Source organism: Phyllostomus discolor, chromosome 7, assembly GCF_004126475.2.
Source record: "Phyllostomus discolor isolate MPI-MPIP mPhyDis1 chromosome 7, mPhyDis1.pri.v3, whole genome shotgun sequence".
In the NCBI taxonomy this organism is placed as follows: Eukaryota; Metazoa; Chordata; class Mammalia; order Chiroptera; family Phyllostomidae; genus Phyllostomus; species Phyllostomus discolor.
In genome coordinates, this window is record NC_040909.2 from 86330639 (window position 1) to 86346438 (window position 15800).

The window sequence follows — 15800 nt, forward strand, 5'->3', positions numbered from 1 at the left end:
TTTGTCTCCCTAATTTTAGGTGACTCTTTTTGTTTCTTTCTGTGCTTCCTGACATTTCACTTTGTTAGCTGTCTGTGTATGGTGAACTTCTGTGGTAGGAATTCTATGAAGTTCAGTGGTGTGGTATCTTTGATCTCTTTGTCTGGATTATCTAGGTTTGCTCTTTCTTCTGTTTGTGTGGGGTCTCTTGTTGTACTTGGGTTTTTACCTTGCAGTGATTTCTTTGCCAGTGGTTTCTCTCCTCCAGCTGGTATACTGATCTTAGCAGCTCCCACCTATTCTTGTATGTGGTCAGCAGCAAGGGGTAGGCAAAAATGAATTAAGACAGAGAGTATTTTATGGGATTTAAAGTACCAGCAAGTAGAGAAGAGATAGGAGATTCTTTGGATAAGTATAACACTAGCTGTGATATTTCACTCAACTGGCCACTGTTTATAAAAGGTGAAAAAGAGGTAAGACTCTTATTAGAAGGGAGGAAGATTGTGAGCTGAATCCAAAAAAACAGAGCACTTGTGCAAATTTAGATGATGAGATATAGTGAGAATAAAGGTTAGAAAGTAGGCATAATGTGAGAGAGAACTGAGTTAACCACAGTAGTAATAATGCTCTGGAATAAAGTGAAGTGGGCTAAGATCAGAGAGGGTTGCTGTGTAGTATGCACAATTGTATTGTATGAACAATTATGTGCAATAGTACTGGAACAAAAATAATATGACAAGGGATATATGATTTAGATAACCAGAATAAAAAGTACGTGATCAAGAATAGTGTGTTATTGGAACTTGAATGAAGTGAAAGAAGGAAAATTAAAATACTATATGAAAGAGAATAAGGAAAACCAGTCAAACAATTCAATTAAAAAGAAATAAAATGAAGAGAAGTAAACAGAAAGAAGAGAAATAAATAAATACTAATAAAATAAAGAAGTAAAAATAATGAAAAAATAATAATACCACAAATAAACAATAAAATGCCAGTTTTATGGGATAGCAAAGTGACATTTGTCTTCATTTCTCAGTTTTGGGGATTAACTTTGTGCTCCCCCTTTGGATCTGTCTCTGGACCTTTCATAACCCCAGGTCTTATTGTATCACTTGGGGGAAGAACTAAAGGGAAAAAAAAGAGAAAGGAAAGAAAAAATAAGCCTCCTTTTGACTTTAAACCCATTGAGCGAGTTCTGCTGGTCTTCCTGGATGTCACAAGAAGAGGAAGGCTGGGCTTTGCTTTTATCCCTTCCTATGGCTTTGAGAGGATGGGGACCAGGTCTGGCCTGTAATATTCACAGTTGCCCAGCCTCCATCCCAGGTGGTCTTAAAGCTGAGGGGCTCAAATCAGCCACTCAGTCTCTGGGTACTCAGTGTAAGTCAAGCTTCGGCAGGCAGCTCAAATCACCCTTGGGGCAAGCCAGTAGCTGCAGGAGAGTTCCTTACAAAGCAGCTGCCTGCCATTGTTAAGATGCACATGGTTTTTCACACAGCCCAACTTTCTAACCAGACTGGAGACTATCCAGGTCAGGGTCCAACACAGCCCAATATTCTCCCTTCTCTAGAAGTGGCACCCCAATTTCTCTGATAATGGCCTAGCCAACATCCAGAGTCCCAGGGGATGTATACCACCTCTGTGTGTCTCCCACTTAGTCTCAATTCCCCCCAGTGATTTCCAGCATTTGGTCCCTCATGCTCTTTCTGCTCTGGTAGGGGAGGGAGCTGGTGATCTAACTCTCCTCCCTGTATCCTGCAGTAGGAGCCAGGAAGGTGGCCACAGTGGCCTAGGTCCCTGAGCATATCCCTGGGACCTTGGCATCCCAGCACAATCTCCTCACCATCTGTTTTTCAATGCCCTGTACAATTTTTTTGCCCCAAAACTTCATATAAGTTGGGGTTCCATTGGCTGTTCACTCTGTTCCTCAGAGGATTGGCTAGGTGTTCCAACTGGGCACAAGGAGAACTGGGCTTGGCTTTCACCTATCTCATCACCTTCTTTTCATCATCTGGTTTCTTTCTATGATCTCATTTTGGCATCATTGTTTAGCTTGCTTCATCAGGGAAATTTGGAAGCTTCTTTTTCTCTGGTCTGAAGCATTTGACTGGCTTTGAAATTATTTTTATCAAAAGAGTTGATAGAATTCACCTGTAATAATAGCTTGTTTGGAGTGTATGTGTGTGCATGTGGTAGAGAGAGACTGCTGTAAGATTATTCTCTATTCCTTTCTGGAAAATTGATTTATTTAGGATTTCTCTCTCTTCTAGGGTCAACTTAGGTAATATGTATTTTATTGACAATATTCATTTTTTACTCAGAATTTTGATTATTTTCATATATGGTTGTGTCAAAAACTCTTGATTTTCTTTATAATATGTTTACAGTTATTTCCCAATTTTATTTCTGACATTGAGTACTTACGATCTTTTCCCCTGTTTTAGATAAACCATTAGTTTATTTTTCTCTTCAAAGAGACAGCTTTTGAATTTGTTTACTTTTCTACATTTTTTTCCTGCTTCATAAATTCATTAATTTCTGCTTTTCTATTTTCTTCTTACCATTTCCCTATTTAAAATTTCTTTTTCTTGTCCTGGTTGGGTAGCCCAGTTGATTAGAGTGTTGTCCCGATATACCAAGGTCATGGATTTTTTCTTTATTGTTGTTCAAGTAAAGTTGTATTCATTTTCCTGCCACAATTTCCCCCCACCTCAAACCTTCTCCCTTTTGGCTTTGTCCATAGGTCTTTTATACAAATTCCTTGATGACCATTTCCCTTTCCTGTTCTTTTCCCCCTTATCTCCTCCCCCCTCCCCTCTGGTTTCTGCCAAGGTTGTGAGTGTGATCCTGCAATACACATGCAATAATCAATCAACAAATGAATAAATGGGTAGAATAACAAATAAATTCTCTCCTTTACCCCTCTCTAAAATCAATAAAAATATTTAAAATAAAATTTATTTTCTTAAATCATGAGTTAAATATTAATATTTTTCTTTTCTTTTCTTTTTTATAATACATAATGGGTCTTATATTAATAAAGGTAATTGGTTTTTTATTGTACCATGGATTTCTAGTTTAAGATTAACTTGTATTCACTCTGTTATACATCAGCTTCTAATCCTTTTTCAAATTTACTCTGGTTAATATCCTTGACATTATCTCCATTACAAGGTTAAGACCCTTCTACTTCTGTAAAAGCCTGGTTAAGAGGTATTCATTAAGGGAGAAGAAGATGAAAAAACAGATGGAAACTTAGTACTCTGAAACTCTTTAAGCTTTATCCCAGAATTAGATTTGGTCACCAGGTCAACTTCTAGTCTTTATAAAGATACAATTTTATGTTGAAATCTTTTGGCTTTTTTCTTCTTAATGAAACTGTTTCAAAGACAGATCCATTTTTTTGCTTGATACCCTGAAAAGAAACTTGTGACAGATACCTCTTGGAAATGAGGATTAGTGAAGAGAAAATAAGTTGTGAAGTGTCTTTTAATTTAATTTAATTTTTTATTTTATTTATTTATTTTTAAGTTTTTTTATTTATTGATTTTTAGAGAGGGAAGGGAGGGAGGGAGGGAGGGAGGAGAGAGAGAAAGAGAGAGAGAGAGAGAGAAACATTAATGTGTGGTTGCTGGGGGTCATGACCTGCAACCCAGACATGTACCCTGACTGGGAATTGAACCTGTGGCACTATAAAGTGTCTTTTTAGGCAGTAAGTACTACGTAGTTCTTTCTGATTTTGAGTTCTTGGCTGTTCCAAGTCTAGTGTAAAACTTTACCTTCAAGAGCTGTCGTGTTTCTCAGGCAAAGTGAGTTTTCAATTTTTCTATTCATTTTAGAAATTCTTAGACTTATAACATTCATCCTGTGATTTTTATTTTTGTAAGCTGCTTTAGCTGAAGGATGAAGATATACACTTTTTTAAAAGCCCCCCCCCCCCCTTTTTTGTCAGAATTTCTAAACTTTTTTCCAAATCTATATGGAACTATCCTCCTCTGTTGTTGATACCAGCCACCAGGGCTATCTGACTCTCTGCTGATCTGGGACAGGAAAAGGAACTCAACCAATAGTTGTTAGAAGTCTCCTTTTAATCTATATATCTAAAAATCTGACATTGCTAAGATTTTACATATAGTAATATCCTATATTGGAAACATCAGTACACTAAAAGTATATTTTGATATAATTTAGCTATAACTTGGCTCATTTAAAATAATTTTTCCCTATGATACTAAAATACAGTTATGTGATTTTTTATTTCTTAAGACTTAACTGGATAATATAGATAAGAAAATGATGAAATCATGTAATTATTACTTTCAAATTTGTTGAATGGTATGACTTACGTGGGTAACAATTAGTTTTCTGGTGGTATCTGTTATTGATGATTAATTTTTAGATCACCTAAAGCTTAAACAAAAATCCAGATTTTATGATTCAGTAATTTGAAATTAAAATGGATACATTAGAACATGTCAAATACCAGTCCTTGATAGCTGGGATGTGGTCAATGAATATATTTTCTTTAGTTTTTTCATTTATTTTTATTTTTAAAAATGTATTTACTTTTATAGTTTATGCTATTATAGTTGTTACTGTTTTTTCTTTCTTTCCTCACCTCCACCCTGCCCCACCTTCTCCGTTCCCTAAGTCAATCCTCATATTTTGTCCATGCCTGGACATTGTGCATTAGTGTTCTTTGGTTAATCCTGTCATCATCTTTCATCCTGCCCTCCCTTTCCTCCTTTCTGGCAGCAGTCAGTCAGTTTCATGTATCTAAGTTTCTGTTACTATTTTGTTCATTAGTTTATTATGTTTGTTAGATTCCATATATAAATGAGATCATGTGATCTTTGTCTTTCTACTAACTAGCTTAATTCACTTAAAATAATACTCTCCATTTCCATCCATGCTGTTGCAAAATTTAAGAGTTTCTTCTTTTTTACTGCTGCACAGTATTCCATCATGTAACTGTACAATAACACAGCTTTTTAATCCACTCATCTACTGATGGGCACTTAGGCTGTTTACAAACCTTGGCTATTGTAAATAGCATTGCTGTAAACATAAGGGTGTATACATATTTTTTTTGTATGGGTGTTTTGGGATCCTTAGGATATATTCCTAAAAGTGATACTGCTGGGTCAAAAGGCAGTTCCATTTTTAATTTTTTAAAGGATACTCCATAATGTTTTCTACAGTGGTTGCACCAGTCTGCATTCCCACCAACAGTGCTCTAGAGTTCCCTTTTATCCACATCCTCCCCAATACTTGTTGTTTTTTGACTTATTGATGGCAGCCATTCTGAGAGGTATAAGTTGATATCTCATTGAGGTTTTAATTTGCATTTCTCTGATGAGTAGTTATGTTGAGCATTTTTTTCATATGTCTATTAACCATCTATATGTCCTCTTTGGAGAAGTGTCTGTTTAAGTCTTTTGCCCAATTCTTAATTGGGTTGTTTGTTTTCCTGGTGCTATATTAGTTATTTATATATTTTGGAGATTAAACCTTTATCATATGTATCATTGGTGAATATGTTCTCCCATACAGTATGTTCCCTCTTTGTTTTACTGATGATTCATTTAGCTGTGCAGAAGATTTTTAAGTTGATGTAGTCTCATTTAAAAAAAAAATCTCTTTTTTTTCCGGTGCCTTAGAAGATATTTTGGCAATAATATTGCTATGTCAGTAATCTGAAATTTTACTGCTTATGTTTTCTTATTCTAAGATTTTTATGGTTTTGTGACATGTATTTAAGTCTTTGTCCATTTTCAGTTTATTTTTTTGTATGGTGTAAGTTGGTGGTCTAGTTTTGTTGTTGTTGTTGTTGTTGTTGTTTTGCTGTACCAGTCCAGTTTTCCCAATACCATTTATTTAAAAGACTGTCTTTGATCCATTGTATGGTCATGCCACCTTTGTTAAATATCAATTGATCATACAGGCATGGGTTTATTCCTGGGATTTCTGTTGTGTTACATTGATCTATGTGTCCTGTTATGCCAATACCAGGCTGTTTTGATTGCAGTGGGCATATAGTATAGTTTGATATCAAGTGTTGTGATAACTCCAGGTTTGTTCTTCTTTTGCAAGATTGATGAAGTTATTTGGTTTACTTTTTTTGGTTCCACAGAAATTTTGGAAATGTTTGTTGTAGTTCTGTGAAATATGCCATTGGTACATAGTTTACCAAGTACAGAACTTTTATCTCCTTGGTTAAATTTAGTCCTAGGTATCTTATTTTTGGTTATTGTTACAATAGTAAGTGGAATTGTTTTCTTAGTTTCTCTTTCTGATAGCTCATTATTAGTGTATGAAAATTTCATCAATTTCTGAGTATTAATTTCATATCTGGCTACTTTGCTGAATTTATCAGGTTATTATAGAGAAGTACTTATATATTGCCATGTTTTAATATTGTATTGAGTTGGACAAAAACTCCATATTTTTTAATAAAATAGACACATTTTAATTTTTACCTATAACTTTATTTTGAGCATGTCAGCTATCTCCATCATGGTAACATTGATTATTCTAAATTTATGTCTCAATGTGATTGCTATCAACTTCAACTGGTCTATGGGATTGTGAAGCATTATCTAGTGAGAAATCTCCAGTAAGAAATTTTGCAAACTACTTTTGACATATTCTATCAGTCACAGCACCTTCTCCATACTATGCACATTTTTTTTTGCATTTCAGTTGTGTTTTTTACCTTTCTTGAAATAATAAGCATAACTATCTTCAAGAGAGCACATAATCTTCTTAAGTATCCTATAATCAAATCCATCCTTGCTTCTTCACAGCCTTCATGTAACCTACCTTATGTTCCTTCCTTAATTTCAATTGCATAAAAGAAACTGCAAATGTCATTCTCTGGAGCATTTGAGATCTTCCTGGCAATTGTTGTCAGTTTTGGCCCAAATAAACTCATAACATTTTTAAAAAACATAATACACCAAAATGTTGTGTATTTTCTTCCATCTTCGATATTAAAATTGATACACAAAAATTCACCAGTTGTGTTTTAAATGCATGCTGATATGACAGCTGTCAAAATACAATCTAACAAAATTGTTTCAAATGAAGTTAAAGACAACTAAGTGCCACTAGAGACATCTTATGCAAAAAGAAAAACAATTTTTTTCAAGGAAAAGTAAACTAATTTATTTGTACCTATTAATTGCATTGCAGTTTTTGTCAGAGAAGCAAGAAAATACCAGGGTTCTAAGAGATAGAAATGAAATAGAATATATAATGCTTTATTGCATTTGTGGGGAGAAAAGATAGTCTTTCTTATTCAGATATGTAAGTGCTATTCAGGAAGGACAAGTACAAGAACCCCCACAGCAATCACCTTCAGCTGTTGGAGACCAGCATGTCATATTCTATGATAGGAGAAAGGGGGTGGGGGCAGCGGGAAAAGAAGGAGAATTCTGAAGTGCAAAGTGGGAAGGCGACCAAGAAAGACCTTACCAATCTCACAGTTTTGTCTTGAGTTATTCCTGTTCTGTTTGAAGTTTTTTTTCTCCCAAGATTTATTTTAGGGTACAGTTGGGTAGAAAACCATAGACAATGACAGTTTGTGATTATACTTGTATGTTTTCAAATAAAGTGACTAGAGCTTCCCAGACCAAAAAAAAAAAGGGTTAAAGGAGTTTATTATGGCCAATCAAGCATTGAAAGGTATGTTAAAGGACTTTCCTTAATAATAAGAATATGTCTACATAGAAAAACATAGGTATTGTGTTGGCCAAAAAAGTTCATTTTTCTTGACTGTCCTAACTCCAGTTACACTTCCAGTCAAGAAAAATGAACTTTTTGGCCAATGTAATGTCTATGTTTTTCTCTCTCTGTATTCCTCCTCCTCCCCCTCCTCCTCCTCCTTCTTCTTTTTCTTCTTCAAGGAGGTCCTTTAACATTTTTGTAATGCTGGACTGGTGGTAATGAACTCCTTTAACCTTTTTTTTGTTGTTTGGGAAGCTCTTTATTTGTCCTTTGATTTTAAATGATGGCCTTGCTGGGTAGAGCAATATAGACTGTTTGTTCTTAACTCTACTCTGAACATTTCCCAACAATCTCTTTTGGCCTGTAGTGTTTGTGTTGAGAAATCAGCTGAGATTCTAATGGGGGCTTCCTTGTATGTAACTGAGTGCCTCTTTTCTGCTGGCTTTAAAATGGTTTCTTTGTCTTCAAGCTTTGCCAGTTTAATTATGATGTGTCTTAGTATGGGTCTCTTTGGGTTTATCTTGATTGAGACTCTGTACCTTCTAAACTGTGTGCCCTTTTTCTTCACCAAGATAGGGGAGTTTTCTGCCATTATTTCTTCAACTAGGTTCTCTAACTCTTTCTCACACTAATCTCCTTCTGGCACTCATATGATGCAGAAGTTGTTATACTTGATGTTATCACAACCTTAGACATTCTTTGTTTCTCTTAAATTTCTCTCCCTGTCTCTCTCTTTTTCATTTTCTGTTTGGGTGGATACTATCATCTTGCCCTCTTATTTGCTGATTCTCCTGCTTCATCTAACCTACTGTTGATTCTTTCTAGCGAATTCTTTATTTCAGATATTGTAATCTTCATTTATGACTGTTTTTTATTTGTTTCTATGTCATTTTTAATGCTTACTATATCTATATTTTCACTGAAATCACCCATTCTATTCTTAAAGTATCCTTATAACCATTATTTTAAATCTGAATTTACTATTTGTATAGCTTTTATTTCACCTATATATTTTAATTCTTTTTGTGGAGGTGTATGTTGTTCTTTTTCCTGGGACATTTTTCTTTTGTTATCCCATTTGACTGATCTCTGTGTTGTTAGGTAGATGTACTATGTCTCCCAAATACTTCTTGTGATTATTTTATGATAAAAGTGTGTTGTTGAGATCAGTTGCATAATCCTTGGAACACCTGAACTCTGTGATCCAGAAGTGTTTCCTGTGTGTTCTATGTTTCCTTTTTGTAGTTGTGTCTTAAACGCTGGTGCCTTTTTGTAGGTAAAGTTATTCCTTCAGGCTAGGCAACTGTAAGAATAACTCATGATGTCCATATGTGGGATGCTTTGCAGTTGCTATGCTTTGAATGAGGTGTTGTTCCCAGCAGGGCCTGGAGCCTACAGGAACCTCCCTTTGGGTGTACTGATTGTGTGGCTCATTGGTTTGAGCTTTGGTGTGGGTTGAAGCCTATCACTGATTTTGTAGGTTCTGTGTCTACTCAGATGGGATTCAGATACAGGTTGCTTTCAGACATTGTGTGTAATACTACCTCACTATAGCTAGACATGCTTGTGCATGTAAGGGGCCAATTGGTGGAAGTTCTGTAAAGGATACAATGCTTCCTGAGGTTGGCCTTCCCCTTTCAGTTGCTCTTCCCCATGCTGAGGTTAATTGGCCTTCCTCTTGAGCTTTGTGATGAGAGACTGTATGATGATACCAGGTGTGTTGAGATAAGACTAGCAGGTTTCCCACTTTGTTGGTTGTGCACTCTGTAGGGCACTTAGGGGGAGAAGAATAGCCCTTACTCAAAGCCAACACCTTCCATCTTTGTCAGTAACTCTAGCACTTGCTTCCTCAGGGGGGCTCACTGCTGGTTCAAGATGGATACATCCAGCTTTCCCCATTGCAGAAGTGAGCTCAGCAGCTGGACTTCATTGGGTAGATCAAAAGAGCCTCCCACTGGGACTGGAGCTAGACCAGACTGCAGGTGGGGACTATGTTCTCCGTCTAATTATAGAACCTCAGTATGAGGCCCAGCTCTTTGTTCCATTCCCAAGCAATATCCTCCAGAAATATCACACTTGTTAGGTCCTTATTCTGAGTTTCTTTTTCTCCCCCAATGGAAATTAACTAAGCAGGGGAATCTGGGACTTGTCAGGGCTATTTTTCAGAGTTTCCCTTTTGGGGTGGTGCTTGCAACCTTGTAGGAAGGGGGTGGGCACTCTTTCTCTTTTCCATGGCAGTGTGGGCTGAGAGTGGTTAGCCTCACTTCAAAGTATCCTAGGTGCTCAACTCTCACCTAAGTCCCAGCCAATTGCTCTTTCAGGAGACATAGTCCAGATCCTCTGCTATGTGCAACAGCTGGCCTGTCTATAAACTGAACCAGGCAAGGTCCAAAAACCCCTCATTGCACAAATTTCTGACCTCTCTTCCTGGCTGATTTCAGTGGGAAAGGATCTGAAGACCCAGTGTGGTTTGGCATGGCTGGGACAAGTTCAGAATGAGCCAAAAAAAAAAAAACCATTGGGTTCTTCTAGGCTCTCTTATGCAACAGCAGCCATGGGGGAGGAGGAACAGCTGGCTCACAATGGGGAGCAGGGAACCACCCATACTCTTGAGAAGGGAGAACCAGTTCTCTTTCTCAAGTCACCTGGTAAGTTTTCTGTTTTGGTTTCCACCCTACACCTCCCCAACAACCAGAGATCTTCTTTATGCCACTGCTGTCTTCAGCCCTCAGAGGCCCTATTGCAGAATTGTGGTTTCTCCTGTACTCTGACCTCATATAGTAAACTGTTTAGTCTGTTGACAAAACCATAGGAGTATTTCATACTAAACTTGCAATCTCTGATTTTTACAGGTGTAGTGGAACCACATTACTTCTCACTGCCATTGACTCCACAGCCTCCACTTTCCATCTTGATTGTTGTGTATTGGGGATTGCTGGGTGAATTATGGCCCCACATTTCTAAGGAGAGGGAGCCTTGCTGCTGCAATTTCAGTCTGGTCTCCCAGCCAGCAGAGTGGCTAAACAAGGGCTCCTTGCCCATCTGTATTTCCATTTCTCTTATCAGTCTTGGCAGTACCCATACTACACAACTGAGTCACTGTTTGGGGCTTCGCATAAAACCTCCCCAAGGAACAAAATATCTCTCAAAGTCACTACTGATTGCAGCCTGTAGGTGCCTCTGAAAGACCCAGGTCCAACAACCTGGTCCTTTTATCAGTCTGAGTCCCTATCCTGAGGTTTCCATGTTGGCACTACAATAGAAGCTCTGCATGCTTCCACAGTCTCAGTGGACCCCTCAAACTTCCTTCAACAAACAAGCAGTCAGTCTACTTTTCCTGTCTCTGTAGATGTGGGCTGGTGGCCATAGAACTAAGACTCCTGGTTCTAATGGGGGAGATTATCTCCAGAGATGCAATTTCTGTCTGGTATCAGCTTCAGCAGAAGTCACCCACAGGGTTTTTCTCCTTCCACTTATAAATCCCTTTTACCAGTGTCTACAAAGTATCTTTTTTACTCCTTGACTTTAAACCTTTATATCAGGAAATATTCAGTTAATTTTTCAGGTTGATTGCTGAAAGTTCAGCTGAAAATTGGGATTAGGAGCCGGAGCAAGTAGATTCAACTTCCACCTACTGTGACGCCATACCAATGAATACATTTTTCAAAGTTTTAGGTCTAGGGCTTCCGGCCTAGATGGAGGCCTAAGCAGAAATGCCTCACTTCCTCACACAACCAAAACAAAGACAACAGCCAACCTAAAAACAAAGAACAACCAGAACTGCCAGAAAATCATTTGTGTGGAAGTTCAACAACCAAGGAGAAAAATGAACATTCATCCAGATTGGAAGGAAGGGTGGTGACCAGCAGCCAGGTCAGAGAGGACTCAGGCAAGGCAAGGTGGTGGACCATCTGAGCGATCCCACATTTGCATGCAGATAGGCCAGAAGAAATAACAGTGGAGCAAGACAGACTACAAAAACCCGGGTTTCATCCAGGAAACTAAAGATTCAAAACCCTCGGCTGTAAAAAAAATCTCTGGGGATTGTGGCAGCCAGAGAAACTCCCAGCCTCACAGGAGAGTTTGTTGGAGAGGCCCACAGGGTCCTAAAATGTATACACCCACCTGGGAATCAGTACCTGAAAGGGCACAATCTGCTTATGAGAAGTGAGGGAAGTGATGGAAAGTGGGATGAGAGCAGAGCAGGTGGCATTCTCTGCCACCTCTCTGATACCTCCCTCACAGACAGTGCCACAAGGAAACAAAGATGGTGGCCTTGCCCTGGGGAATACCTAATGTTCCACCCTTTACCATTTTACAGACAAAGAAACATGGCCCAAATTAAATAACAGATCAAAACTCCAGAAAAAAACTAAGTGATGAGGAGACAAAAAACCTATCTGATGTGATGTTCAAAACACTGATAATCAGGATGCTCACAGAACTGATTGAGCTTGGTTGCAAGATGAAGGAAGAAATGAAGGATACACACAGTGAAATAAAGAAAAGTATACAGGAAGGGAACAGTGAAGGGAAGGAAACCAGGACTCAATGATTTGGAACAAAAAGAAGAAATAAACATCCAACTGGAACAGAATGAAGAAACAAGAATGCAAAAAGAAAAAAATAAAGAGAAATTAGGAACCCATGGGACAACATTAAGCACACCAACATCCAAATCATTAGAGTGCCAGAAAGAGAAGAGGAAGAGCAAGAAATTGAAAACTTATTTGAACAAATAATGAAGGAAAACATCTCCAAACGGGCAAAGGAAATAGACTTACAGGAAGTCAAAGAAGCTCAGAGAGTCCCAAAGAATTTGGACCCAAGGAGGAACACACCAAGGCATATCATCATTACATTGCCCAAGATGAAAGATAAGAGAATCTTAAAAGCAACAAGAGGAGGCAGTTACCTACAAAGGAGTTCCCATAAGTTTACCAGCTGATTTCTCAAAAGAAAGCCTACAGGCAAGAAGGGGCTGTAAAGAAGTACTTGAAGTCATGAAAGGCATGGACCTACATTTAAGATTACACTATCCAGCAAAGTTATCATTTAGAATGGAAAGGCAGATAAAGTGCTTCCCAGATAAGGTCAAGTTAAAGGAGTTCATCATCAGAACCTTATAAATGAAATATTAAAGGGGCTTATCTAAGAAAAAGAAAAAAAACTATGAACAATAAAATGACAACAAACTCACAACTATCAACAGCTGAACCTAAAAAAAATAAAAACTAAACAACTAGATCAAGAATAAAATCACAGAAATGTGGATCAGATGAAGGGTTATCAGTGGGGTGGGGAAGTGGGAGAATGGGGAGGAAAGGTACAGGGAATAAGAAGCATAATAAGTAGACACAAGATAGACGGGGAGGTTAAGGAAATGGAGAAATCAAAGAACTTATATCAACAACCCAAGGACATGAACTAAGGGAGAGGGATACTGGAGTGGGGCAGGGGGCAGTGCAGTGAAGAGATGCTAAAGGGGAGAAAAAAAACTGGGACAATGGTAATAACATAATCAATAAAATACACTTTAAATGAAAAAATGTTTTAGGAATACATTAAAATACTGATTTTGTCAATACCTTTTCACTAAAGGGATGAGTGCTGTGCTTGTTAGTACCTAGGATTGCTTTCTGTTTTTCAGGGTTACTCACTACATGCACTCTCCTGGCATAAGGGAAGGTTCTACAATCATCCTAAGGATGCTGATGGTACTCGCTAGTCTGCCTTTCCTCCATCTACTCCAAAGGATGTCAGTTTTTGTTTTTTTGGGAACAGTTTGCTTCATGGTTATGATTACCATCCTTCTGCTCTTATGGTATCTTGTGTGATTTGCTTACCCTTGAACTTCCCAAGCAATTGCAAACTGAATCAAGACCCTGAAGGTGTTCTGGAAAGGGGCTACTTAAAGGTGGGGACCTGCATAGGATTAAATAAAAATGACCAGTTTTGCAGAGAAAGAGAGAGACAGAGACAGAGACAAAGACTATAAGAAAACTTTTTTGGATTGTCATGACTAGAGTTCTGAAACCAGTTCACATTCTAAAGGTGTAGGATGGGGGTTCTCAAAGGCTTACATTCAGAGGATTGACATTATATGGCACATAAACTCAAGAATTTACTGGAATCAAACACACAAACAACGCTGGACCAAATATAATATCAATGAAAAACATGAAATACTTTCCTTATTTTAATCACCCTATTCAATTCTGTTTGTGCCTCAAAGTGTTAAAATCTCACATTATAGTCACATAATTCTTTTACTATGATGAATGTTTGCAATTAAACTCTATTTATAAACTTGGTTAATAATAATGCAGAAAATTACTCACATTTTAATTGAATTTTTTGTAGGCTTGAAAGCGTCTAAGCACATTGATTATGGTCAGTTGAATGCATTATGTCACATGAGTGGACAACAGAGCAGGTAAGATAGTCATGCTTCTTTTGTCATTCAAGTGAATCTTAAGTTTCTTTCATGAATAAAGTATAATAATAAACCATTGTTGACTCTCATAGATACATGATTTACCACACAGATAAAAGTACTTGCAAACCTGGTGTTATTTCTCCAGATTAAGGGGACAAGATACACACACACACACACACACACACACAGAACATGATATAATTCTAAAACATGATATATGCACACATATGTGTACACACACACACACACACATATATATATTAATATATATCATGTTTTAGGTAAACAATATCTTGTGCCTCAAACATGATTTACTCCTACTTGGGTCCTTTCTGATACTTAGAAAGCAGTCATCAGGCAAAGAGATTTGAAAGTATCATGTATTTGTTTGATATGATTTAAAATCCACCTGTTTTTGACTTAAAATACATTGTTTTAATCCATTTGTTTATGGCAAGGATTAAAAAGTTGTTTTTAGAAGTAAAGTTATGTCAGAACATCACCACCTGCTTGGTTGTTGTGGATAAGCACCCAGAGGCTCAGGTGCTGAGGGGTCCAGCTGGGGGTTTATCCACAAGACTAAATAAAGTAACTATGGCAAGGGGGTCTTTAGGCTAAATATTGAGAGTTTGTAAAGACTTTTACAGAGTTCCTGTCTGAGAAAGGCACACTTTGCTTACCTAAACAGCTCTCTGAAAATCCTTAAACATTTGCTCCTGCCCTGGCCCAGGCGACTCTTCGGATGGGTGTGGTTCTCTAACATGCACCAGCCCTGAAATGATAACTCTGAGAACAGCCACCCTGCCCTCCAACACCAGCACCTTGGTTCCCTAACAACAAGGCACTTTGATTTTGGAGCTGGCAGCTGTAAGTCAGGTGAAGAAACTCAACTCCTATTAAGAGGTCCACCATTGTTAAATTTGGATTTTATTCCTTTTGTCGCCTCTTGCCTGGAACAGGTGTAAATAATCTATCATTTGTTTGGACTATGCTATTTCTGTACTGGCTAAGATATTACCTTGTATACTATTGGCTTATGAAATGATCCCAATTCCTACAGCAAGTGTGTGATAAATCAACAGCTGGCAAGACAGAATCAGTCTCTGGGTACAATCTTCCATCCAAAACAAAATGGAACAGTTTAAACCACAAATCTTGAATTCATAGGTGATGAGTGGGTGAAATATAAATAAGCCAAAAAACTGTGAAATATCATGGTTCAAAGCTCAGGATTCCTAATATATACTATACTTGGAGATATAACTTTAAAATCACTTTCTTTGTCAACTCCTTTGCACAACTTGGATTTTTGAAATTATGAAACTACTTAGTTTCTTCTGTATTCATCCGTGTCCATCTATCCTCCCACCTTCCTTTACAGAGACAGGCCTTTTCCTAGTCTTTCATGGGACTGCTGAGAAAATACCCTAAGTGGCTATTCCACTTTACCCTAAAGTGGCTTTCTCCACTTGAACATATTTCTATATTACATCCTTTTAACCCTTTCAAATTATTTCTATATTACCACTCATTTTCCCATTGTTTTTTTTCTCAGAGAAAGTGAGAAGTGTGTGCTTCTTTGATATTCTTCGCATTTCTCTCCAGAATGATTTTTCCCTCACACTCTTGCCTCCTCACTCCCAGTGATTTTCAC

At 37.6% G+C, this 15800-nt stretch overlaps 1 protein-coding gene across 1 annotated transcript in view; it reads left to right on the plus strand.

Annotated features, from left to right (window-relative positions):
- The window catches only part of CNBD1 (cyclic nucleotide binding domain containing 1), a 288454-nt gene that overhangs the window by 35156 nt on the left and 237498 nt on the right, over nucleotides 1-15800 (plus strand). Inside the window, 1 exon segment of the mRNA XM_036031672.1 lies at nucleotides 14071-14143. Coding sequence (XP_035887565.1) covers nucleotides 14071-14143 — 73 coding nt within the window.